Raw genomic sequence first — 27091 nt, forward strand, 5'->3', positions numbered from 1 at the left:
CCGAAGGATATTTTGGATCTACCTTTTAATAAGTTTATAACTGTTTATTTATTTATTTATTTATTAGATGAAAATGGTATGGTAACCCCGGCTGCGCTAACGGGATACGCTGGCGGAGCACCAGTGAAGGGTGATAGGTGAGGATGAAAACAGGCCAGTTAGCCCATCATGATGAATTCATCAGAAATTTATCTTGATAGTTTCCAGGGGGAACCGCGAGTAGGTCGACCTGGTTGGGTATATTGCTAGCAATGGGATTCTCAGTCTCCATTACTAACAATCCCTTTCCCCCCTATAACTGTTTATTAAAAACACTTATTGAACAAAACCTATTTCACACTAAACGATTACTTGAATGACTAATGTGCATGGATGTTAGTCGATCATGCACAGGCTTTTAACGACCATGTAATTTTAGACATAGTACATTGAAATAAATACACATAATGGTAACAGAGATTTAAAAGAGTAACTATTGTGTTTATTGCAGGCTCTTCACAACAGACCAGAGGGAGACATTGTACAAAAGTCTATTGCTTGGGTATCTCTGTCCCATTCGTGTTTCTACCGTGAAGCAGTTGTGCTTGCATGGCTGTGTTTCGGTTTGAAGGGTGGGATATGGCGTGAATTTACTGGGTACGGAGAAATAATAACTGAGTCCTCAGGAATGGCAACGCATGGGGGGTATCATGGGCGAAACAGTATACTCTGTTATGTCCATGGCACTGCTCATGTTTATAGGCGACGGTTACCACTTTCCATCAGGTGGGCCGTCAGTTTGTTTGCAATTCTAAGTTGTATAAAAAAAAAAACACAAATAATAACTTTCCGAACCCTGCATTTATAAATAAATGACGATTAAAAAGTCCTTAGAAACAAGTCTATTTAAATAAAAATTATATAAATTTGAATAACAATTAAATAAATTGGATTTGAAATTGAAAACAATAGAATTTTCCAAAGCTCTTACCTGTAAGCCAAGTGCCGTTGAATGGCTTGTAATGTTCCGTGAGAACATCGTGGAGCGTAGGCCGCCGACCGCGGACCCTACCGCCGTCGCTGGCCGGCGTCAGCAGTGCTATGCTGAACACAATCAGTCCGAGTACAGCCGCGATCACCAGCAGAGCTATCAGTATACCCCGCCAGTTGCGTTGTGTGGGCGTCGCTGCTGCCAATTCCTGTAACAAAAAAATAGCGTTTAAATAATGATATTGTTTGGTAACAAAGGAAATTTGGGGAGCAAACGAGCTTGCGGCTCGTTTGATGGTAAGCGATTACCGCCGCCAATGGGACCCCGAACCCGAAACAACAGTTTCGGGTTCGGAAAAATTGTTCGGAAAAGTCGCGGGTGCGATTTCACTGTGATATTTAATTTGAAATGAAAAATTTAGAGACTTATAATAATAATTTATTTATTTGCGGGAAAACACGCTAATTCAATTATTTATAGTCATTTAATTATTTATGATAATTAAATTATTTATAAATAAAATAGGCCACCCCATCCTTTCCCGTGGGTGTCGTAAGAGGCGACTAAGGAGGGCGAGATTTGGGCAACATCGTCCCTCTTAAAACATCTCTAAAGCCTAACTGTGGTTGCCAACCTGTCTGCCAAGCGTGACAATTACTAGCAAACCCCCTAAGGGAGAGGCTTATGTTGTACAGTGGACAGTTAAAGTCTGATATGAAAGACGGTGATTACATTGGTATTTTTATTAAAGTACGAACGTATTGCTCCAGAGGCTGGCATGAAAATTGTTTATAAAAATGGATTATATAAAAGAAATAATACAACAACGGCCATTGAGTGGTTCTTTTGCGGATATCGGATTGCGGATTACGCACAGAAACTCCGAGCATAGCCCTCTGAACAACTAGGTACTGTGAGTCAAAAATCTGCTACCGATGACTTTGAATGGAACAACAATAAAGTAGGAATGATAGGATTATTTAAGTAATTCTCTCTAAGGGCAGGTCATTAAAATACAGGAAAACCTTAACAGCAACTTTTACTTGTCAACAACGCCATCTAGTATCTGTTTTCAAACTAAATTTTCGATATGAAAAATACATTTCTTAAACACCCTCTCTATAGCCCGCTGAATTTCCAAACGCTGCCCAGCCGAGTTGGATACGTCGTTTTCGAATTATGTTATTTAAAAATCATTGAATGGAAACTGGATACCTTCTCAGCACTTATATTGGTATCTCAGCATTACGGGCGAGCAATTTATTGTAAGACGGTCTGATCCGGGCTTATATTATTGGACCTCAGTATTCCATTAAACGTCGCTAGATTGAGTAACACTTTGTCAGCAATTCTTGGCGCAAATGTGGCATTTCACCTATCCCTTTTTTTAAACTCACACCACGTCGAAATCCGTACATGTCGGTGTAGGTATAGAAACATTTTCCTGACTGACCTTTCAGGGGGAAAGGGATTGTTATTAATGAGGTGTAACAGCCTTGTTGCTAGCAATATAACCTCTCAGGTTGACCTCTACGCGGTTCCTTCTGGAAACCATCATGATTAATTCTTGTCGAATTCATCATGATGGGCAAACTGGCCTGCATTCATTCTCACCTTTCATCTTCCATTGGTGCCTCGTCGTTGTATGTCGATGGCGCGGACGGGGTTACCATACCAAAGTGGTCCTTTCTAAATTGTATTTGTATTTTTTTTTTTAGGTATAATATAAGATATATTTTTACACACAAAATACTTTAAGTGACTTCAAAAAGAAAAACCCATCGGTTCTCAATTTATCTTATTTTTTTACATGAAAACTTCTAAAGTTCTTCTAAATTTCTGTTCTGGACCATTTTTCCTCTCAAATATCCACAAATATCGCCCAACTATGTTCGATAGACAGAGAATAGTAATGAAGTGCCAATTAACGCGTGGATCCGTACGTCCCAGGAGTGGCTGCAATTGGCAGATCAATTAGTGGTTTTAGTTTGATTTATGCCTCAGCCTACTGTATTATGAATGTCGTGTACCTACGTACATAGTTGGCGTGAATTTACTGGGTACAGAGGAATAACACCCGAGTCCTCAGGAATGGCAACGCGTGGGAGGTATCATGGGCGAAACAGTATACTCTGTTATGTCCATAGTACTGCTCATGTCTATAGGCGACGGTTACCACTTTCCGTTAGGTGGACCGTCAGCTCGTTTGCCATTCTAAGTTGTATAAAAAAACTTGGATAAATTATTAATATAATAAAATTATAACTATATGACATCTGTACATAGAAGAAGTTTATATGGGGAGTCTTAATAAGAGCAATAGAAGCACCTGTACTGCTCAGTTTGCTTCCACTTATCAGGCTATTTCTTTGCTCAATTCTCTGATTGCTCAGCAGCCAGATTTTATTATAGTTAATGACAAATTGGACATATTTTTAAAATATTGTTTAAAATTTTTAAGTTTGTAAAATAAACATATGGCTCACTATATGTTTTATTTATAAATAAATAAAGCAATACTTTTAGAAATTTTGTCTGTCTGTATGTATGTATGTTGTTTCCGGCATGACGCAAGAACTAGTGTACCAAATTGGATACGGTTTTCACAGTTGTGTCTTTGAAGATCTTATTTTAAAACTTGCTGTATGTTTATTTTAATACGCTATTAAGTAGTGGTTACTTACTTAATACACGCGTACGAAGTGGCGGGCAAAAGCTAGTCTATAATACAAGTGTAACGCAATGCCTGGAATAGTAAATGGGGACGCATCATCGGCCGTTTCATTCTGAAAGCAGAACTGAATAACTTCCATTACGGCCGAGGGGCGACCGACCGACGCGCGGACTTTCCAATATTCATAAGCTTTATGTAGGGTTGTCAATTATTGGTTATACACCCGTGTAATATATAAAATGTATAAAAAAATAATGTGTTTTAATCTTGATATTTATATCACTTTTGTATCACTTCTCATTAATATTTACTGTATTTGTTATTTTTCTTTTTACTTGGTACAATAAAGTGTAAAATAAATAAATAAATATTTATATTATATCACAATTTACAGTCCATTGCTAAACATAGGCTTCCCTATAAGGGCAATTATGCCAGTTGTTGCCACCTTGGGCAGGCGGGTTGGCAAACGCAGTTAGTCTTTGGTCTTAAGGCAATCTCAAGGGATACGTTGCTGCCCATCCCTCGAACATTGAGTTAAGAGAAATGGTAATAATTTTAATACACTCCTTTCTTAAAATACTTTATTGTTTTTACTTCAAAGTTGTCTTAATTTTTCACCGATATAAAGATTGTGCCACATAAAATAAACGATTTTAGGAAATTATCCATGGGACATATCTGTAAGTGTATCTTTTCAGATAGAAAAACAATTTTTCAAATTTGTCTGACGGAATTATAAGGTAACAAACATAAAAAACAACCGATTTAAAAATTCCTTTTTTTAACTTGGTTAAAAATTCAAGATGAAGCGCGCCTACAACCATCAACAAAATTTATTTACTATTTACATGAAATCTCTCTTGGATTTCTTTTTTGTTATCATATATTTAATTATTATTATTACATTTTAAATATACTTACAACTTTAATTCCTAATAGGGCAATCAGAGGCCTTCGTCGACTATTGCCATTATGGTGAAAATGACATTCGATATGTTCAACATTTCACTTAACATATTAGAATTCTACTGAATTTACCACAGAGAGATTTTGTACAAAAGTCGATTGCTTAGGTACCTCTGTCCCATTCGTGTTTCATCCGTGAAGCAGCTGTGTTTGCATGGCTGTGTTTCGGTTTGAAGGGTGGGATATGGCGTGAATTTACTGGGTACAGAGGAATAACACTTGAGTCCTCAGGAATGGCAACGCATGGGGGGTATCATGGGCGAAACAGTATACTCTGTTATGTCCATGGTACTGCTCATGTTTATAGGCGACGGTTACCGCTTTCCATCAGGTGGGCCGTCAGCTTGATTGCTATTCTAAGTTGTATAAAAAAAAAAGAATTAATAGTGTTAGTGTGGTCTAGGGTTTTATTTTAATTGTTTTTTCTTTTGCCCTTTTTATACTACTATAATATACCGGATAAATAGGAATATCAGGCAGAAAATATTGGACAAATGTAAAGTTAGCTTAATTTGTTATAAATAAATTACGGACTTAATTTATTAGGGGAGTAGTGACAACCCTAGCGGTGTCCCTCGACAGCCAACATCATATATTTTTTATTCCATTTATAAGCGACCCATCAAACGGAAGTGATTGGCAGTCAGCCCGTTAATTGGCACGATTGTGGCACTTCCTGGCTATTTCTGATTCAATATCTGATGAATACCTTTAGATTTTCACTTGAAGAGATATTATTATTTCCTCTTATACCTGTTGGTATAAAAGCTGAAACGGTAAAGAAACATTATTTTGTCCCTTCCTGTAATCTCTCACACCCTCACACAAACTCATGTTGTTTGCACACATACACATCTTTTTACAAATATAAACATTTGTCTACATTTAAATTTGTTTGCCCATTAAATTTCCAAATTTCCAAAGTATCATTTTAAGTTACAGGAACGTCGAAGTTGTAACTTTGTATGGAGTTTTCATAACTTTCTTGGCTGATACCATTACATCTCGAAACAATAAGATATTTATAAACATAACCCTTCTCTGATAAACATTTTATAAATCATAATAAAATTTATTTATATCTTTAAACCGAGATCAGAATGGAGCAGTTTCTTATTTCGACTGTATTGTATTTCTACATTATTGAGTGTAATAATTTATAATAAAGTAAAATTTCGTCTATCTGTTTGTTCTAGCATCACGTAAAAACGACTGCAGAAAATTACATTTGGTTTTACTGTTGTATTTCTGAAGGCGTAACTTAAAATCTCGTATGTATTTTATCTCGATACCACATCTAAAAGAGGCCTCTTTCGTTGGTTTTTCTACTTCTGAAATCCACGTGTACGAAGTAGAGTGAAAAGTTAGTTTTAGAATAAAAACAATGAAATTATTAAAATTGTTATGATTGGAGTTGTGATTTTGTAATGTTAAATCTATAATCATTAAAAATGAGTGAATTGTGTAACCCATTGCTAGAATCTATTCCCTTTATAATAAACTTAACGCAAAAGTACCTCGATATTTTCCATTATTCACGCCAATCTATAATCTATTAAATCACTATGTAATTTTTTTTTTATACAACTTAGAATGGCAAACAAGCTGACGGCTCACCTAATGGAAAGTGGTAACCGTCGCCTATAGACATGAGCAGTACCATGGACATAACTGAGTATAATGTTTCGCCCATGATACCCCCCATGCGTTGCCATTCCTGAAGAGATGTTATTCCTCTGAACCCAGTAAATTCACACCATAACCCACCCTTCAAACCGAAACACAGCCATGCAAACACAACTGCTTCACGGTAGAAACACGAATGGGAAAGAGCTACTCAAGCAATCGACTTTTGTACAAAGTCTCCCTCTGGTAAATAATAACAAATAATTCAATCACGTATTCCACATATTTATAATTATTTTAAAGCCTAATACAGTCTTCATCTTTTACTGGTGTGCATATGCTACTATGTTTGTATATTATACAATTTTATCTTTGGCTATTAAATTGGTTACATAGGTTACACTGGGTTTGTTGTACGCGTCCGTGTAGCCTAAATTCAGGCTGAAGTTGAAAATCAGTGCTTTGCTTTTAAGCAAAACTATCACTGAGCTATAGCCTATTTGGATCACTGCGATACACATGGCGAAAACATATTTTCGTACTTTATCTTTTGTTTTATATTTAAAAAAAGTGTAAATAATTTGATTGTATATACTCATGTATTAATTTACGCGTATCATAAATGGTTCAAATAAAGTGTTTATCTATCTATCTATAATAAATGCCTCCCGGCTTATAAGTTGTCGTTATATGTCGCGTAGTTGTGTATGGTACGTGTAAATCCGGGTACTTATAAAGTTCCTCCACTTCGCAGGCTTTCAATATCGTTGTTATTGCGGTGCCGTGACCAGGATTCTAAGAGGGTGCGCCCGGAATATTGGCGGTTATGACCTGCGCTTTTGTATTGCACATTCTATATTTTTATGCTTACTTCCAAAAGGAGCAAGGTTTCGATAAAATTTATCTGTTTTAAAAATGTCGCGCATTTTAGAGTTTCACATTTATATTGAAATCAGTCTTTTAATCCTTTGTGAGTATTTTTTATCAAAATAATGATTCATAATACAAATAACACATTACATTTTATTTACATCTTTTAATTAGTGCTATTAATATTTACTTATTATAATATTATGTTGCCGTATAGGTCTTGGCATAGAATAGGCCGCTACTTCCTTTCGCGTGGGTATCGTAAGAGACGACTAAAGGAGCTTATGATCTACGGTTGGGCAGAAGCGTCCTTCTTCAAATATTTCCAAAAGCCTGGCTGCGGTTACTAACCCGCCTGCCAAGTGTGGCAGCTATTGGAACAACCCGCCAATAGAGAGAGGCCTATGTTCAACAGTGGACAGTCAACGCTGATATGATACTATGATAATATTATGAGTGTAAAATTGAATCTCTTTATTTTACTTCCTTGTATCTTAATCGGTTAATTAAGTTATAATCATAAAAATTAACATACACTTTATTTAATATATTTGAGACGGATAAGTATCAATGTTGCAGAAAAGACTGGGACACTGCAGCGGCTCGGGAGGCCGGGGTCGCATACCCGTATGCCCTTATTCTAGAATAGGACAGATTTCTAGAGAAGAACACCCCTGACACCAGTGTCCCTCCCCATACCTTTCGTACATAAGTCCCTTATTTCTCTCATTTACTTTTTATACTAATTACTTTTACGCATTTTCAACGTTCGCTTCCTTTTTTCCCCAATCCTTTCCATCACCGTAGATGGCGAAAACCACCAACAAATGCATTCCCAAAGAGGGTTGACGTCAGGCAGGCAGTCTTTAGTAATATGGATAAAATCATATTATGCCGACCCCAAATAATAATTGGGATATGAATAGGGAGATGATGATGATGAATTTACGGTTACAGTAATAAATAATAACATTGGTCCAATGTTACTATATATTACTGTAAAATAATATCTTTTTCCGCTTACATGAATGAAGTCATATGTTAAAACTAGTTTATTAGAAAGCAAACTCAGCTCGTTCCTGTATTATTAATAAGTATAAACAGTTTTACGCATTAATCGAGAGCGGCAAAACATAAACCGAAATACCAAACTAAGCAGTTACAAATTTAAATATAACATAACTTTTGGGTGAGTTCGTCGAAAACTTTAATTAGTGAACGAGCTCAATCTGGATATTGTAAGCTTCGTGGTTTTGAAATTATTAATGTATTTTCGTTTGTATCCATTGATAGTAGTATTTTCGAATTAGATTATTACAAGCTTTGACACTCGACTTCACGACCGGTATATGTTTACTGACCGGAATAAATGGTAGCCTACGTCCTTCTCCATTCTAAATAGTACATTTTAAAGTGATAAAGTCGTTAAGAAATAAACAAGTTAACAAATAAACAAACAAACTCACTTTTACTATTATAATATTAGTAAGAATATTGGAGTCATATAATTTCTGTTTACGCCTACACTATGTATAACCTCCAAATATTAGTAAGTGGGCGGAGAAAGAGGGCAAGAATTATTTATTAACTTGTTAATATGTCGACTACTAAGTTGTTTTTAATATATTAATATGAAAAAGACTATATTTGTTTTTTTTTACAAGAAACTGAAACTTCAATTGTGAATATTGAAGTCGGTGATAAAACGTTTTGTAAATATATTTATTTGAAAATATTTAAATTTAGAGCTAGAAACGCAGTACATTTTTCATGTGCACACGCACACACACACACACACACACACACACACACACACAGAGAGAGAGAGAGAGAGAGAGAGAGAGAGACACGCACGCGTGTGTGTGTGTGTGTGTTACACACATACACACACACGCGATCACACGCATGCACACACGCACCCACTTACACGCAATAACTTATACAAATTAATAAATATATACTTGTTATATTTAAATATTCTAATATGAATTTTTTTATGAAAACCCCATTAAGAGACAATCAATTTGCAAGTTTAGCTGATATAGTTAAAAGGTTTCCAACTGTAGAACACCCATCGTTTTACGGCGATCGTTAAAAATGGAAGTACAAAATTAATACTCAAAAATAGGCTCTCCAGTAAGGTCTTTAAATAGATTGCATCAAATTCAAAATATAGCTCAGGCCAACCAGTCATTAAGCCAGAAATCCTATAATGTGTAAATTGAGGCAGGTGCCGATTTAGAAAATTAAAAATATATCTGACCTTACGGATAATGCAAGAGTGACCGCGAAGCAATTTTAAAACACCATATTGATGTTAAGTGACCGTTTAATTTTTACAGGTCATGACGAAAAATATAAAAAGTTTTTATTTTCCTAATGTGTTTGGTATAAGTTATTATTTTAGTCTTTTATTGATGCTATAATTATGTATTTGTATATTTAAGTGTATGTACTTTGTATGTATTACATGTGTATTGTATGTGTATTTCTGAAGACTGACATATTGCCTCAACTTCCGATGGTGCAGAGAGTCCACATATTTGTATTTATTTTGGTCTGAGTGATTTTCTGGGCTTATATATATATATATATATATATATATATATATATATATATATATACATAATTGGGGTATGGCATTTAACTTACAGGCTTCAAAGGCATAACTATAATTTATTCTGATGTAACATCTATTAAATATACCTTATTCTAGCAAAATGAATAAATTTTAACTTTAACACCCTAGTCCTCAGGAATGGCAACGTATAAAAGGCATCATAGGTGACACAGTATACTCTGTTATACGGAATACTGCGAATGGAAAACAAGCTAACGACCTCTGTGATACAATATGAAAACTATTTTCTAAAGACATGAACAGCACTGTGGATATAACAGAATAATGTATAGTGCACATGGTAACCCTAAAATGTTGCTATTTCTGAGAACCAAGATGCCTCTGCACCCTGTAATTTCACCGCCACGTCTTACCCTTCAAACCGAAACATATTCATGCAAGCATTTTAGCGTTTCTCGCATTTTAAGCATACGCTTACGAGATTATTATTATGTAAAGATATATCATGGACATATATTTATTTAAACCACACAGATATCGATCGTGGGCGAGGCAGACGGGGGCAATGGGGGGGCTTTCTAATAATAGGACCTCATCCCGGGCGGAGTCGCGACCGAATACTGAATATCGACGCGAATCCGAGATAATGACTTCACTTTGTGGGTAACAGTTCTTATCTATAATATTGTAGATCATTTCAATCTATCAACCAGTCGATCCCCTGTTCGGATGACTCTTAGTGCATTTGAAGCGGTTGTTTTTGTTTTATACAACAACCATTAGAAAACTACATTCACCCTGAGTAACATAGGCTAGAAAAGAATAGGGATCCTTACTAAAACTTTAGTAACGTAACTCAAGGTGTAGAAAAAATGCTATAAAAATATCTTTCGTCGCGTGCGCTGCGGAAACTATTGGTGATAGAACAAAAGTATGTTCTACAATATTAAAGAAAATATCAATAACTACAAAAAATCTCGCGATACTATATATCCCATTATTATCCTTATGTCACAATAATTACTTTTTAAAATGTAAAAATGTCTACCCGTGCGAAGCCGGGACGGGCCGCTAGTACAAATATATAGGCAAATAAATACATACACATGAACTTACCTCTTAAAGGGAGACTTTGTACAAAAGTCGATTGCTTGGGTACCTCTGTCTCATTCGTGTTTCAACAGTGAAGCAGTTGTGTTTGCATGGCTGTGTTTCGGTTTGAAGGGTGGGATATGGCAGTGAATTTACAGGGTACAGAGGAATAACATCTGAGTCCTCAGGAGTGGTAACGCATGGGGGGTATCATGGGCGAAACAGTATACTCTGTTATGTCCATGGTACTGCTCATGTCTATAGGCGACGGTTACCACTTTCCATCAGGTGGGCCGTCAGCTTGTTTGCCATACTAAGTCGTATAAAAAAAATCCGAAATACAGTGATATAAACACAGCTTTACGGCAGAAACACGGATGGGACAGACGTACCAGAGAAGACGACTTTTGTAGTCTCTCTGCTATATGTAAAGTTGAATATACTATGTAGGTAACTAAGAGACCACCTGTTGAATATGTTTACATAGCTACATAGCAGTGTGTGTAGAAATTTATAATAGATGTCTTTCGGCACATTTGGAGAGACACTCTAATTAGTATATTGAAATATGTACATTATGTTTTTTTTTTTTTTTTTTATACAACTTAGAATGGCAAACAAGCTGACGGCCCACATGATGGAAAGTGGTAACCGTCGCCTATAAACATAAGCAGTACCATGGACATAACAGAATATACTGTTTCGCCCATGATACCCCCCCATGCGTTGCCATTCCTGAGGACTCAGGTGTTATTCCTCTGTACCCAGTAAATTCACGCCAGTAAATGTACGTTGCACGTGCCTTTAATACCAATAGAATTTGTATTAAATTTAACTTTATATATTTTTTTAAGATACATATATTTAAAGGAGAAAAAGGAACTCTTACGGGATCATTTTATTGTCCGTCCGTCTGTCTGTCAAGACCCATTTTTTGGGAACATGTGGAGGTATCAAGTTGAAATTAATATCGTATACTCAGGTCTGCAATCTCTTAAAGCAGTGAAATAATCAAGGTTCGAAATCGATGCAATCAAGATATACGGCCGTTTATGTTCCATTTATATCGCATATTTTGACAATCGCAAAGGGAATCAAAATCTATAGTACTTAATGTACTTTCCATTGATCTGGAATTATGAAAAAATATGAAGCAATGTGATGTAGCATAAGTAAAGGAAAACAATCTGAAATTCACAAATTTGTAGTTATTCCACAAAAAAAAAAAGTTTAAGTGAGTTTGTTACCTCTTAGCTTCTTGACGGTTGAAATAATCACTACCAAAGAAAAATTGGTTCATGTATTATAGGGGATGGAGGAGGACGAATCCGCATCCGATCACGCAGACGAAGCCGTGAGTATAAGTTAGTATGATATGATCATCATCATTTCAGCCATTATCCGTCCACTGCTGGACATAAGCCTCCCCCATAGACTGCTATAAGGAACGGTCCTGAGCCACCTGTATCCACTGACTTCCAGCATTACATTTCAGGTCGTCACTCCATCTAGTGGGAGGTTGTCCTACACTGCGTTTACCCGGACGTGGTTGCCACTCAAGAACCTTTCTGATGATATGATATTTACTAATAATAGAAATGTGAATGTTTGTTTGTTACCATTTAGCGCCTAAACGGCTTAACTAATCACTATGTAATTTGGTATACAATTTTATTATATCAGTTTGAAGATAAGAAGTAAAACGCGCAGTCAGGGTTTACAAACATTAATACTTTATCAATAATCAAATACTTTTCCTGATACAAAACACAGCGAAATATTCACGAAATAATGTCCATTATAATATTCAACAGCCCACAGCTAAGAATAAGGAATTATATAGAAGGAATGATAAAATAAAAACTATAAATCATATAGTTACCTCCTTTCTTCTTATACAAATATAATTAGTAAAAAGAGGACGAAAGATACACCGCCAGTTGCTATTTCTCTCAATTCCTAGCAGGCTAGTGTATAGAAAATGTTTGATACGTCAATTATTTGTCAATGACAAATTTTACATTACTAGATTATATATTTGACACAGTCTATGTAGAAAGTATGAAAGTAGGTTGGGTCTGAATTTGGTAGGGTTATACGGCTGTATAACTTTTTCTATACACTAGCCTGCTATGAATTGTCAACTTTATTACTCCTATGTAATTTCTTGCTCTGATTATCATCCAACTGTCATCCAACTTTCGGTTTGAAGGGTGGGATATGGCGTGAATTTACAGGGTACAGAGGAATAACACCTGAGTCCTCAGGAATGGCAACGCATGGGGGGTATCATGGACGAAACAGTATACTCTGTTATGTCCATGGTACTGCTCATGTCTATAGGCGACGGTTACCACTTTCCATCAGGTGGACCGTCAGCTTGTTTGTCATTCTAAGTAGTGTAAACAAAAAGCAATTTATTACAACAGTAACCCACCAGGTATATTAAAATGTGTAGTTTTATCTGTTAAAATAACATGGTCATAGTATAATTTGTGTGTATTGTTTTCAACTATTTAAAAAAAAAACCAATTGATAGTAGTTGGTTAAGTTATTAAGTACCAAGAGGTAATTGTGAAGTACAGGCCACATATATTATTTATAGCTATATATTATTATTTACAACATTCGAAATCGACACGCATCTCTATTGTCTCCTTTTGGCTTGCCTTCACGGCCCTAGTCTTCTAAGTTCCTTTGACCAATATACACATATATTTCCAATTTCCATTACCGTTCTCCTTTGTCGTCCACAGTAATAAACAAATAAATTCACTGTCACGTTTACAATATTATTAACAGGTACAGAGTAATGTATTATACTGTTAAATTTACTTCGACGTTATAATCATAAAACGAGATATGTATAACATAGATAGGACCGATAAAAGGCACTGACAGAATGACAACGTGTCAACGTTGTCAATTCTCAATGGGTTTGGAAAGAATAGCAGTTGTGTTTCTTGTTCATTGCTTTATATTGAAACCGCATTTCGAATTGGGCGGTAGATCAAAAAGTATGTATTATAAAGCCTTAGATTATATATATAGAGCCTCAAAAACGGATCAACTTTTTGTCAGCTAATTGTCAAATTATTGAATATTTATTTAATAAATAAAATGAGTTTTTACGCATTACACAGATGCAGAAATTGTAAAACAAAATAAAATGTAGAAGTTATAAAGGAAACACTCATAACTATTTATCACGCAAAATTGTATGAAAAAAGTTGACCCGCTTTTCTCGAAGCATTTGTATGGAGACTCTATATCTATGTAATCTAAATATAAAGCCTGTAAAATTATATGTTATGTGTAAACTCGTAAATACTGTCTGTGTATCTATACTAATATATTTTTTATGGATCATATTGGAATGGTAACCCCGCTTGCGATATCGGTATACACTGGCGAGGCACCAGTGAGGGGTCATAGGTGAAGATGAAGGAGATCAGCTAGTCCATCGTGATGAATTCAACAATAAATCAATCTCGATGATTTCCAAGAGGAATCGCGTAGAGGTCGACCTGATAGGATATATTGCTAGCAATGGGACTGGTAGTCCGCATTACTAGCAATCCCTTCCCCCTTCCAAACTAAGGTGTTATGCCTCTGCATTCAATAATTTCACTGCCATATCCCACCCTTCAAACCGAAACACAGCCATGCAAACACAACTGCTTCACGGTTGAAACACGAATGGAATAGAGGTGGACAAGCAAACGACTTTTGTACAAAGTTTCCTTCTGGTATTATTATTTTTATTATTGTTCTATATACTTATACACACAGGGAGACCACCAGAGGGAGACTTTGTACAAAAGTCGATTGCTTGGGTACCCCTGTCCCATTCGTGTTTCAACCGTGAAGCAGTTGTGTTTGCATGGCTGTGTTTCGGTTTGAAGGGTGGGATATGCGTGAATTTACAGGGTACAGAGGAATAACACCTGAGTCCTCAGGAATGGCAACGCATTGGGGGTATTATGGGTGAAACAGTATACTCTGTTATGTCCATGGTACTGCTCATGTCTATAGGCGACGGTTACCAGTTTCCATCAGGTGGGCCGTCAGCTTGTTTGCCATTCTAAGTTGTATAAAAAAAAAAACACAATGTATGTTGAGGTATATTTAAATATTTAATAAATAAATGTATATTTAATTATTTAATAAATAAAATGAGTTTTTGTTCATTAAAAAAGACTTTTAATATAAATAACTACTAGTTTAACTTATGTATAATTAAATCGAAAAAGCTCGACAACTTTTGTACAAAGTCTCCCTCCGAATAAATGAAATAACATTTGAAAATGTCATAAAAGGCGAAACCATATAGTTATTTATTATAAAATCTTTTCTGTGGAAGAAGGCAAGTGTTTTTCTAATAATATGAAATATTAGATTTACCCGCAACTTCGCTCGTGTGTGATATTCAGTTTCTTGTTGTATAAAATTTCACGTATCTAATCTTTAAACTGACGAAAACACATACAAACTTTCAAAACCCCTTTTTGGGGTAAAAGGGATTCTGAAAGTTTTGTATTTGTTGAAAAGGTACTAGGGACTTTGTAAGTTTGTATTTTATTTGTGTTTGTTTTTTGTTCTTAGGGGTTGAATTTCTAAAATTCCTTTTTTTGTTGTTCACCTATTTTATGTAAAGGATCTATCTGCAAAATTTCCAGATTCTAGATTTAGCGGTATTGGGTGTGCGTTGATTAATGTGCCAGTCAGTCAATCAGCAATCTCTTTTGTATATACAGATGACCTCTATTGGCTTTAAGATCTTGCATTGTATGGTTTATGTGTTTACTAACATAGTCACGATAATTAATAACTGATAAGAAATCAAATTATGTTAAAAATAATACAAGTGGAGTTGTTAGGCTCGGCCGCTGCCATATTTTTTTAATGAATAATATTGGAGTAGTAATTCTGCCTGCGATAACGGTATACTCTGGCGGGGCACCAGTAAAGGGTGATAGATGATGAAGAAGATATAGGTCAATTATTATGATTAACCTGGAATTCAGCACGACATTTTCCTGGGAAGACAGCGCAGAAGTTGACTTGATAGGTTATATTGCTAGCAAAGGGATTGGTAATCCGCCATTCTCTTTCTCTCTATAAACTTGATATTCACAACGATAGTCACTCTGTGTTCATGGCTAAATTAAAATGTTGATGTACCTCGCCATTACATTCTATTTATTTATAATTTATAATAATTTAAATATAATTTCCATTATTTATATTATATTGTTATTCATATTGTTAATATCTTTACTCATATAATGACATTTAATAATTTAATTCTATTTTAATGTTTATCAAACACAAGACATGCTGTGGTTGCCTATAAATGTAGGAACAGTTAGATCTAATCTGCCAGTGTATTGTATTGAAATGTTTAGCTGTATCTTATGTTGGTAATCCTATAAATAAATAAATAAGTGAACTACTTAAAACTCACTTTATATTATATTATTAAATATATAAATATGAATGTACCTGTACATAGTCAATACATATACACTGAATCCGAAGACTCGTTATCCTCTGTCAGAGAGTAAATAAATATAATATTTGAACACTTACGAGTATATTCCTGTCCTGGACAACACGCGGTTAATAGTATTTATCACCTTGCCGACTAAGTGTTACCATTGCAAAAATAAAAATATCGGGACATTTTACTTCCAAATGATAATATTTTTTTATGCTCTGTTATGTCCATGGTATTGCTCATGTCTATAGGCGACGGTTACCACTTTACATCAGGTGGGCCGTCAGCTTGTTTGCCATTTTAAGTTGTATAAAAAAAAATGCTATTTAGATGGCATACAAGCTGACGGCCCACCTGATGGAAAGTGGTAACCGTCGCCTATAGACATGAGCAGTCCGTGGACATAAAAGAGTATTCTATTTCGCCCGTGAATGTCACTATGCGTTGCCATTTCTAAGGATTCGGATGTTATTCCTCTGTACCCTGTAAATTCACGCCGTATCCCACCCTTCAAACCGAAACACAGCCATGCAAACACAACTGCTTCACGGTAGAAACACGACGTATTTATTTATTTATTGCACAATAAAATTTTGTACATGTGGCATTCTCTATCAGCTAACGCATGGAGGGCATCATGGGCGAAATAGTATAATCTTTTATGTCCATGGTACTGCTCATGTCTATAGGCGACGGTTACCATTCTACATCAGATGGGCCGTCAGTTTGTTTGCCATTCTAACTTGCATAAAAAATGTAGTATTATTGATTAATTGGTGAATTATTCTTACAAAATAAACTTATTATTTATTATTATGTACTGTTGGTGTGCCTTAATACATATACGTATATATCAGTCACGCCTGTCTCTCATTTGAGTAGGCAAATGCCTTGATTCAAACAAACCTCTTTGAGAGAGAGGTTTTTTTTTATGGGTGAGAATGGTATGGTAACCGCGCCTGCGCTAAAGGGATACGCTGGCGGAGCACCAGTGAAGGGTGACAGATGAGAATGAAAATAGGTCAGTTAGCCCATCATGATGAATTCATCAGGAATTAACCATGATAGTTTCCAGGGAGAACTGCGAGGGGGTCGACCTGGTTGGGTATATTGCTAGCAATGAGATTCTCAGTCACCATTACTAACAATCCCTTTTCCTCCTTAAGAGAGAGGTTTGATTTAATAAATAAATAAATATCTTGATCTCATGGACTAAGTTGCGGGTAAAAGCTAGTATCCATATTAATCACGTCATTTGACATCGTAAAAATTATGTCTTGTTTCTACATAACTAAAATAAAGTCTGTACCAGGAGGGAAAGGGATTGTTAGCAATGGAGTTTGACAGCCCCATTGCTAACAATATGCCCTATTAGGTCGACCTCCACGCGGTTCCCCCTGGAAACTATCGTGACTAATTTATCGTTGAATTCGTTACGATGAGCTAACTGACCTGCTTCATTCTCATCTATCATCCTTCACTGGAGCCTCGCAGGTTTATACCGATAGCGCGAATAGGGTTACCATTCCATTATCAACCATTAAAAAACAAAGTGTGTACCAAAGGCCGAAAGTCCGGAATGTCCATTTAAATCCGGGGTTATGGTAACCGTAACCGAAGCGCAACCAAGTTACCCGGAGTGAAGCCATTAAGTTTTTTCGCCGGTAATTTGTCCCCAGCACCTGTCGCGTCGCCCCTCGTTTGATATATGACCTACAGCTTCAGCGCAGAAAGTTGAGAGGTGCTGACGTTTTGTTGTGGGTTGTATTAGAAATATAAGAACCTTGGTCGAATGTTATTGAGTTATTTCAACCGACTTCAAAAAGAAGAAGATTCTCATAACGTCGTCAGTTACACACTGATTTGGAAAAATATTTTTTTAACTAATAGGATATGCTTATAGATTGGTCTCATAAAAATTTAATGAAAATCGGTTTAGTAGTTTAGTTTTTAAATCAAATTAACTGTGTGTTGGTTTTTGTTTGTGGAATACGATCTTAAATTATTAGAGATAATTTTTTTTTATGCTACTTAGAATGGCAAACAAGCTGACGGTCTACCTGGTGGAAAGTGGTAACCATCGCCTATAGACGTGAGCAGTACCATGGCCATAACAGAGTATACTGTTTCGCCCATGATACCGCGCATGCGTTGCCATTCCTGAGGGGTTAGGTGTTATTCCTCTGTACCCTGTAAATTCACTATCATATCCTACCCTTCAAACCGAAACACAGCCATGTAAACATAACTGCTTCACGGTTGAAACACGAATGGGACAGAGGTATTAATAAAAATATGAAGTGTCTATTTACCAAATTCTTATGATAGAGATATAAGGACAAAACTATATTTTAAAGTAATAACTACCGGTTTATTTTACGTGTAATTAGATTGAGAACCTTGTTGTAAAAACTCTATAGTCGTTTTTATTAATGTTCTATAATCAAAATATTAAATACAAAAATATAACAATATAATAATTTATGACAGTTCGCTATTCTCTTCTAAGCTTCACATAATACATACATTTTTATTATTCATCCAACTGAGCTTATTATTTTCAACAAACCTTGACTAGTTTTCGGCTCGATTTGTGATCCTTAATCATGAGCGGCTGTGACGTGGGCATGAACTGAATGCGCGCCTAGGCCCTCTAAATACGAGCTCACAACTCGCACTCAGTGGGCCACTTATAATTATAGTATTCGTATCGCTTCTATTCATATGAGAAACGTGCTTATATGGGAAAGAACAAAACAACGAATATCGCCATCTCATTCTGTCTCATTGACTTGCTAGCGACAACTGATCAGTAGCTTCGTTTGTTCTTTGTCTCCGAAGACATAATGGTCGAGGGATGAGCCGCAGCGTACGTCTTCCTTACTTACCAGCTACCTAACCTAACCAGCGTAAATCTACCATCGCTCAAACCTAACTACGGTTACTAAACCGCCTGCCAAGCATGGCTAAACTACAAGTAAAACCTTCCTTATGGGGAAAACTATGTTCAGCAGTGGACAGTTAACAACTGTTATGATATGGTATATTTCTGCTCGGCTCTCTCTACTTATCCCGTATACTACGTTACATTACGTGAAGGTAGTTAAAAATGAACTCTGCATTTACTATCACAGTTCTGTATTAACTGTATAATTTATACATAAACCGTTAACATCACCGCTTCCTGTAAATACGGGTCTTTTTTCACGCAAAATATTCAAATTTGTTACATTCTGTATAATTGCGCCATAAAGTGGGATGCTCCGACATTTTTCATGTCGTCTGTCACCTATGCCAAGTAATGTACAGTCAGGAATGGCAGTTTTGAAGACTAAAGGCTATATTTGATGGTTTTTTTATGCAAATTGAACTGGCCTGAAAGCTGACGTCATAGCATGGTGGAAAGTAGTAACCGTCACTTATAGACATGCACCATGGCTATCAAAGAATATACTGCGATACCCATGGCATCAGTACATGGGTGTCACATTCATAAGGACAAAAATTTTATACCTCCTTACTATTCCTTCTATTAATTCGAAATACAGCTCCAAATTTTTTTTATACCACTGATATGGTAAACAAGTATATGGCTCACCTGATTGTAAACAGTTACCGTAGCATTGAAGGTCTGCAATACCAGGGGCCCTACGCACACGTTACCGAACCAGGAAAAACCTTTTTACTCCTTTTTTGAAGAAACCCATGCTGTAGTCTCTTGAAAAAACCTCGATAGGGTGTTCATTTCATAATTTTAACGTTCGTGAGAGGAAATATCTCTGAAACCGCGCTATACGCGACCATCTAGGCTCTAAGATATTGGGGTGAACTCCCTGTCGATGGCGAGTTGTTCGGTGGTAGAAATTTCGATAAGTTCTTATATTTGTATTTTATTGTAAAGTCTTTAATGTAAGTACTTTACATTGGACGTATGAAAAAGATTTAATATACAATGACGGACTTATCCCATGAGGTATCTTTTACAGTCAATCTTTGAGAAGCTAAAAGAGAACTACGGAATGTTCGAGGTCAAAAACTCTAGAGCTAGAACATACTGTTTTATATCTATATTACAATAATAAGCAATTGTATACACCTATAAATAACAATATACATATATAAATAACAAAACCTATTACATAATTTACAAATCTTAACTTATCGCGTGGTCTTGGCATCGAATTTGTTATCCTTTCCTTTCCCGTGGATGTCATAAGAGACGACTAAGGGTCGAGGTTTGAGCAGCAAAAAAATTTCTCTTAGAACATCACCAAAATCTAACTGCAGTTGCCAGAAAGCTTGCCAAGCGTTGAAACTACTAGCAAACCCTTCTTATGAGCTCTCTTATACGGGAGGATTTACATATATAAGAACATAGGCATCCAGTGCACTCAGATATGATATGACCTTAAAAATAGCAAACTAGGACCTGAAATAACGGTTTGCATGATTCATCAGACAGGTAAAGTATACTAATTCAATACTAGAGACAGGAGTTCGACCGTCACGTTTCTGTAGTGTAATAAACTGTAATCTTGGTCAACGTTACGAGTACAATATCTCTCCTGGCATACAATTTAGATGGGTCTGCTATATTATATGGGTATACACATAGTAAATATGACCTCACGTTCCGTGCACGTGTACGAATGTCACTAATGAATACCTAATGGGCAATGGAACGATGCAATCCATAGACAATTATTACAATCAATTACCAGAGGGAGACTTTGTACAAAAGTCGTTTGCTTGTGCACCTCTGCCCCAATCGTGTTTCTACCGTGAAGCAGTTGTGTCTGCATGGCTATGTTTCGGTTTGAAGGGTGGAATATGGCAGTTAAGTTACAGGGTACAGAGGAATAACCTGAGTCCTCAGGAATGGCAACGAATGAGGGTTATCACGGTCGAAACAGTATACTCTGTTATGTCCAAGGTACTGTTCATGTCTATAAGTTACCACTTGCAATCAGTGGGCCGTCAGCTTGTTTGTCATTCTAAGTTGCATAAAAAAACTTTAGTTGCAAAAGCAGATATTTCTCATTTTGATCAGGTTTCCATAATTCTTTATGGTATAGGTGACATTTTCGATTCTGTCGTGACGTCTTGGCTTCTATCATTATATACTACTAATACATGTGCAAGTACACCAGTATTTTAATTCTTACACATAATTCTATGCCATATAATACCGGCATAGAATGGGCCATCCCTTCCTTTTCCATTAAGAGGCGACTAAAGGTACTTGATGATCGAGGGATGGGCAGTAGCGTTTTTAAATATCACCAAAGCCTAATTGCCTTTGCCAACCAGCCTGCCAAGTGTGGCAATTGGTGGCAAAACAACCCAACAGGAGGTGGCCTATTTACAGTACTGGACAGGTAGTGGCTGATATGGTGATGATGACGATACGTCATCTAAAAACAATGAAATAGAATAATTACATTGCTCTTTTCACTTTGAAAGCTCACACAGGGCAGGCAGGCGCCGTTATCGTTTATACGTGTATGTTATTTTTGAACTGCTGTTTTAATTTAATTGTTCATTACGTTGCACCGTCAATTATGTTGTTTTTTTTTTTAATTAATGATAAGGGAATGGTAACCCTGCCTGCGTTAATGGTATACGCTGGTGAGGCACCAGTGAGGGATGATAGGTGAGATGAAAGGGCAGGTCAGTTAGTCCACTGTGATGAATACACCTGGAATTGAGCACGATGGTTTCCAGGGGAACCATGTGGAGGTCGATCTGATAGGGTATATTACTAGCAATGGGACTAATAGTCCGCATTAATAAAAATTCCTTTTCCTTCTTTATATTTTCTGTTATTCCTGTCTACGTTCGACTGGTAGATTACATTTGTAGATTTACATTTTCCAGGCGTATTAAAGTTTAATAAACAAATAAATATTAAAAATAAAATCTTTCTTCTTTTGGGGGGAAAGGGATTGTTAGTAATGGACACTGAGAATCCCATTGCTAGCAATATACCCAACCAGGTCGACCTCCTCGCGGTTCCCCCTGGAAACTATCATGGTTAATTCCTGATGAATTCATCATGATGGGCTAACTGGCCTGTTTTCATTCTCATCTATCACCCTTCACTGGTGCCCCGCCAGCGTATACCGTTAGCGCAGGCGGGGTTATCATTCCATTTTCATCCAATAAAAAAAAATCTTTCCTCTTTACAATATTAGTATAGATTTGTATGTTTGCGTATTACTGTAAGCATGTATAAAGATTCAAGTTTCTTCACCAAACGCAGAGTAAAATTGAAGAGATATGAATGGCATTTTGTTTGAGAGGCACCGACCTGGAAACTACGAGGGTATCTCTTTTGGGCGTAAAACCTATTTGGTTAATGATATGGGTCGACCGTATTGTGTACATTTATGACAAGTGTATGTGTACATTTATGGCGACCGACTTCAAAAAGAAAGCGGTTTTCAATTTGATTGTATTTGTTTATGTTTGTTATCTTATAACTCCGTTACTTTTTTTTATGGCTTAAAATGGAATGGTAACCCCGCCTGCGCTAACGGGATACGCTGGCGGAGCACCAGTGAAGGGTGATAGATAAGAACGAAAACAGGCCAGTTAGCCCATCATGATGAATTCATCAGGAATTAACCATGATAGTTTCCAGGGAGAACCGCGAGGAGGTCGACCTGGTTGGGTATATTGCTAGCAATGGGATTCTCAGTCTCCATTACTAACAATCCCTTTCCCCCAAAAGTTTTTAAGTTAAAGACTCAAATAAAATTATCCAAACAAAACACACAATTTGTATCAAATACAACTTATTATTATAGTCTAGTGTTTAGAGGTTTAACCCTTGACTATAATATGGTATTCATTATGTAAATATATGTTTTAATGTGCGAATTATACAACAATAGTCAGCATATAATCATATTGTTGATTGCTCATGCAGTAAAACCTTCGGACGGGTCCGTTAGTAGACTTTATACCAGGCAGTATGTTTACAACGAGCACATTTTCATAAAATTTTATAATACGTTACAAATTTTATTACAATATTGACCGCTATTATGTACTCGCATAATATCCGATTGCATACTACAGGGGTAGTTGGGGGGAAGGGGATTGTTGCATTGTAACATTGCTAGCGATCGGGTCTAACAGCCCCATCGGTAGCAATGTTGCTAGCAACGTTACTAATCAGGTCGACCTCTGGAAACCATCGTGGTTACTTCTCGTGGAATTCTCCACGATGGGCTAACTGACTTGCTTTCATACTCATTTATCATCTCTCACTGGTGCCCTGCCAGCGTATACCATTAGAGCAGGCCGGGTAACCATTTCATCATCACCCATTTCAAAAAAAGCAGTCCCGATGCTAGCAGTAAACCCTATTAGGTCAACCTCCACGCGGTTTCCCCTGGAAACCATCGTGATTAATTTATTATTGAATACGTCACGATGGGCAAACTGACTTGTTCCATCATCATCTATCATCCTTCACTGGTGCCCCGCCAGTGTATGCCGATAGCGCAGGCGAGGTTACCATTCCATTATCATCCATTAAAAAAATCTTTTAGTCGAAATATCTATATACTGGCTCAGTAATGAATTAGTTAATACCTGTTATCCAATATTTAATGTTGAAATGAAGAACTCGATCGATAATAATAAATATCCGGCCAGTACGGAGAATATTGAATTGAATGACATTTCTTCCGTCATCATTGTTCAAAAGGATCCAATATTGTTGATATTGGAGCAGTACCAATATTAATCACGCCTACTGTGCACAAAACTGTGCTTGTTTACTTTGAAGCACCCAGAAAAGTCATTGTACCCGAAATATAGAAGGCTGAAGTATTTGACAAAAAAAAAAACTTTCTGGTAATATTAACTTTCTTGAAGGCTCAAAACCAAAAGCAAAAATACCCACATAAATTTAGTGTTAAAAATTGACATTTCATTCTATGACATTCATCTATTTTAACCTACCAGAGGGAGACTGTACATAAGTATTGTTAGTTTGGGTATCTTCGTTCCATTCGTACTTCTGCTGTGAATCAGTTCTCTTTGCATGATTGTGATCCGGTTAGACGGGAAATGAAATTACAGGGTACAGAGGTACTTTAGTCCTCAGGATTGGCAAGGCATTAAGAGTGTCATGGGCAGCCCAATGCCCATGATACTGGTCATATCTACAAGCGACTTTATCACTTTCCACCAGGTGATCCGTCAGCTTGTTTGCCATTCAAAGTTTGCATAAAAAAGGACAATCAATCATTTTACATCTGATATTTTCGAAATTGCTTTAACGATGTTTTACGGCCCGATAACATACTATATAAACTCATATCTGTCCTGCAATTTAAAAATGGAATGACCTTTGACTTCGAAACATGGCTATCAAGGAGGTAACTAATAAAAGGTTTTTATTTAAATTTCGAACTGGCTTGCAAATAGAAAACTGTTTATTGAAAAAAAAAACATAGGAACATTATGGCGCGTGAAAAATTATTATTGTTCGTTATTCGTTATTGAACCTAAAAAGTTAAATTGTGTTTTTGATTTCCGCGTATTGTTTGAGAGAAGTACTATACAAGCCTTGGCCACAACTAGGCACTGATGGACTCACGTATGTGTGTATTTGCACGTTCGTCCATTAATATCTCAGTTGCTGGCCGCTATAGTAATGTACTATTATACAAAGTCTCTTTCTGGTAGACTTTTTTTAGACATATTGTCTGTACTCGTATATACGTTAGGTGAGACCTTCGCCGATTATGAATTGATTTTGATAGTCCGTAAACAGTAATTTTGTTGTATGGATTCTACAATTTAACTGGGACAAAGCTACTCATGCATATACAATTATTTTTACTACCTCAGTAACTGGTTAAGGGTTAAACCAAGCCCAATAAAGTTGTGGATGAATCAGCACAAAGCTTTATATCAAATGTAATGGGTTTTTTATAACTTCAGCTTTAACAACTTGCGCTGCGAGGTTGTAACCTCGTACCTACATTGTAATGAATTCCAGTTTGCTCTCGAGTTTTATTCGCATTAATTAAAACCAATGCCTTATCCCACTGTTGGAAAAGTAAAATTCACATGGTATTATGTACATGGATTGGTAAACCTATATCATATTTTTAATGATTCTATCGTCCATTCGTATATGTAATTTCATCTGAGAAGAACGAGCAAGAAATTTTGCTATCGCTTTTTTCAAAAAATATTTTAAATTTTTTTTTCAACACAGGGGTAACGAGTATTCAGCTCACCTGATCGTAAGTGACTACCGCCACCCATGATCACCCGCAACACCAGAAGCATTGCAGGTGCTGCCGGCCTTTAAAAAGGAATATGCTCTTCTCTTGAAGGTCTTTTTTTTATACAACTTAGAATGGCAAACAAATTGACGGCCCACCTGATAGAAAGTGGCAACCGACGCCTATAAACTTGAGCAGTACCATGGGCATAACAGAGTACACTGTTTCGCCCATGATACACCCCCATGCGTTGCCATTCCTGAGGACCCAGATGTTATTCCTCTGTACCCTGTAAATTCACGCCATATCCCACCCTGCAAACCGAAACACAGCTATGCAAACACAACTGTTTCACGGTTGAAACACGAATGGGACAGAGGTAGCCAAGCAATCGACTTTTGTACAAAGTCTCCCTCTGGTAATGGTTATGATGTCGTATCGGTTTGGAAATACTGCTGTTGGAATTTGATTCCGTAGGTTTCTGCATGGAAAAAAGAGCTGCCAGAGAGAGAGAGCCGCTACTCATCCAGATGGTTGGGATGAAACTTAAGTTTGTGGCAGGTTGTACGGTGGTGAAAATAATTTTGTGTAAATATAAACCACTAAGCAGAATTCTGTAGAAATATCTTAAACATTAGATTGGTACTCGTCCTGTGTTTTCCTAAATACCTTTTACTATATTCTGACAATGAATATACGCGTATATGACAAATGTAATCTACGTATATAAAGGTTCGGGGTCTGCGGCTGTAGAAATGTAATCTCTTACCTATGGGAGTTAGGGATTGTTGCTTATATCATATTTGGACCTCATATTAGATTATTTCATCGTAACTATTACTTATGGGGTTTCCATGAGTTAATAAGTATCTAAGGCAATATACCAGTATATCTAAATTCTGTTAGATATAATAAAGATGTAAGTAGTAATATATCGAAATATCTATATATCGTAGTTACAATATCTATCCCTATATTGGTATGATATTTTTTATTTATTTATTTATTTAAGGCAAACAAACAGCTAAAACAATACATAATTATATACTTAAATGGTAATTTGGCAGCCACTAAAATTTGCACAAATAAAATACAAGTAAACGAAACACAAAATTAGACAATACTAAATTAAACAAATATAAACAAAATTAAACAAACAAATACTATTGAAAACTACAGTAACATTGTCAATAATAATGCTCAGAAGTTACCAGAGGGAGACTGTACAAAAGTCGATTGCTTGGGTATCGATCGATCTCTGTCCCATTCGTGTTTCAACCGTGATGCAGTTGTGTTTGCATGGTTGTGTTTCGGTTTGAAGGGTGGGATATGGCGTGAATTTACAAGGTACAGAGGAATAACACCTGAGTCCTCAGGAATGGCAACGCATAGGGGGTATCATGGGTGAAACAGTATACTCTGTTATGTCCATGGTACTGCTCATGTCTATAGGCGACGGTTACCACTTTCCGTCAGCTTGTTTGCCATTCTAAGTTGTATAAAAAAAAATAAGAAAAACAATAACAAAAGATCATTGGGAATCCGCGTTGTTCACTCT

At 36.4% G+C, this 27091-nt stretch overlaps 1 protein-coding gene across 2 annotated transcripts in view; it reads right to left on the reverse strand.

Annotated features, from left to right (window-relative positions):
- Nucleotides 1-27091, reverse strand: part of LOC113523095 (inactive dipeptidyl peptidase 10) — a 329346-nt gene that overhangs the window by 127824 nt on the left and 174431 nt on the right. For both annotated transcript variants that reach the window (XM_052892171.1, XM_052892160.1), the window contains one exon: nucleotides 971-1178. In XM_052892171.1, coding sequence (XP_052748131.1) covers nucleotides 971-1178 — 208 coding nt within the window. The remainder of the gene's footprint in view (nucleotides 1-970; nucleotides 1179-27091) is intronic.

Source organism: Galleria mellonella, unplaced genomic scaffold (genome assembly GCF_026898425.1).
Source record: "Galleria mellonella isolate WM207_F2 unplaced genomic scaffold, CSIRO_AGI_GalMel_v1 utg109, whole genome shotgun sequence".
Classification (NCBI taxonomy): Eukaryota; Metazoa; Arthropoda; class Insecta; order Lepidoptera; family Pyralidae; genus Galleria; species Galleria mellonella.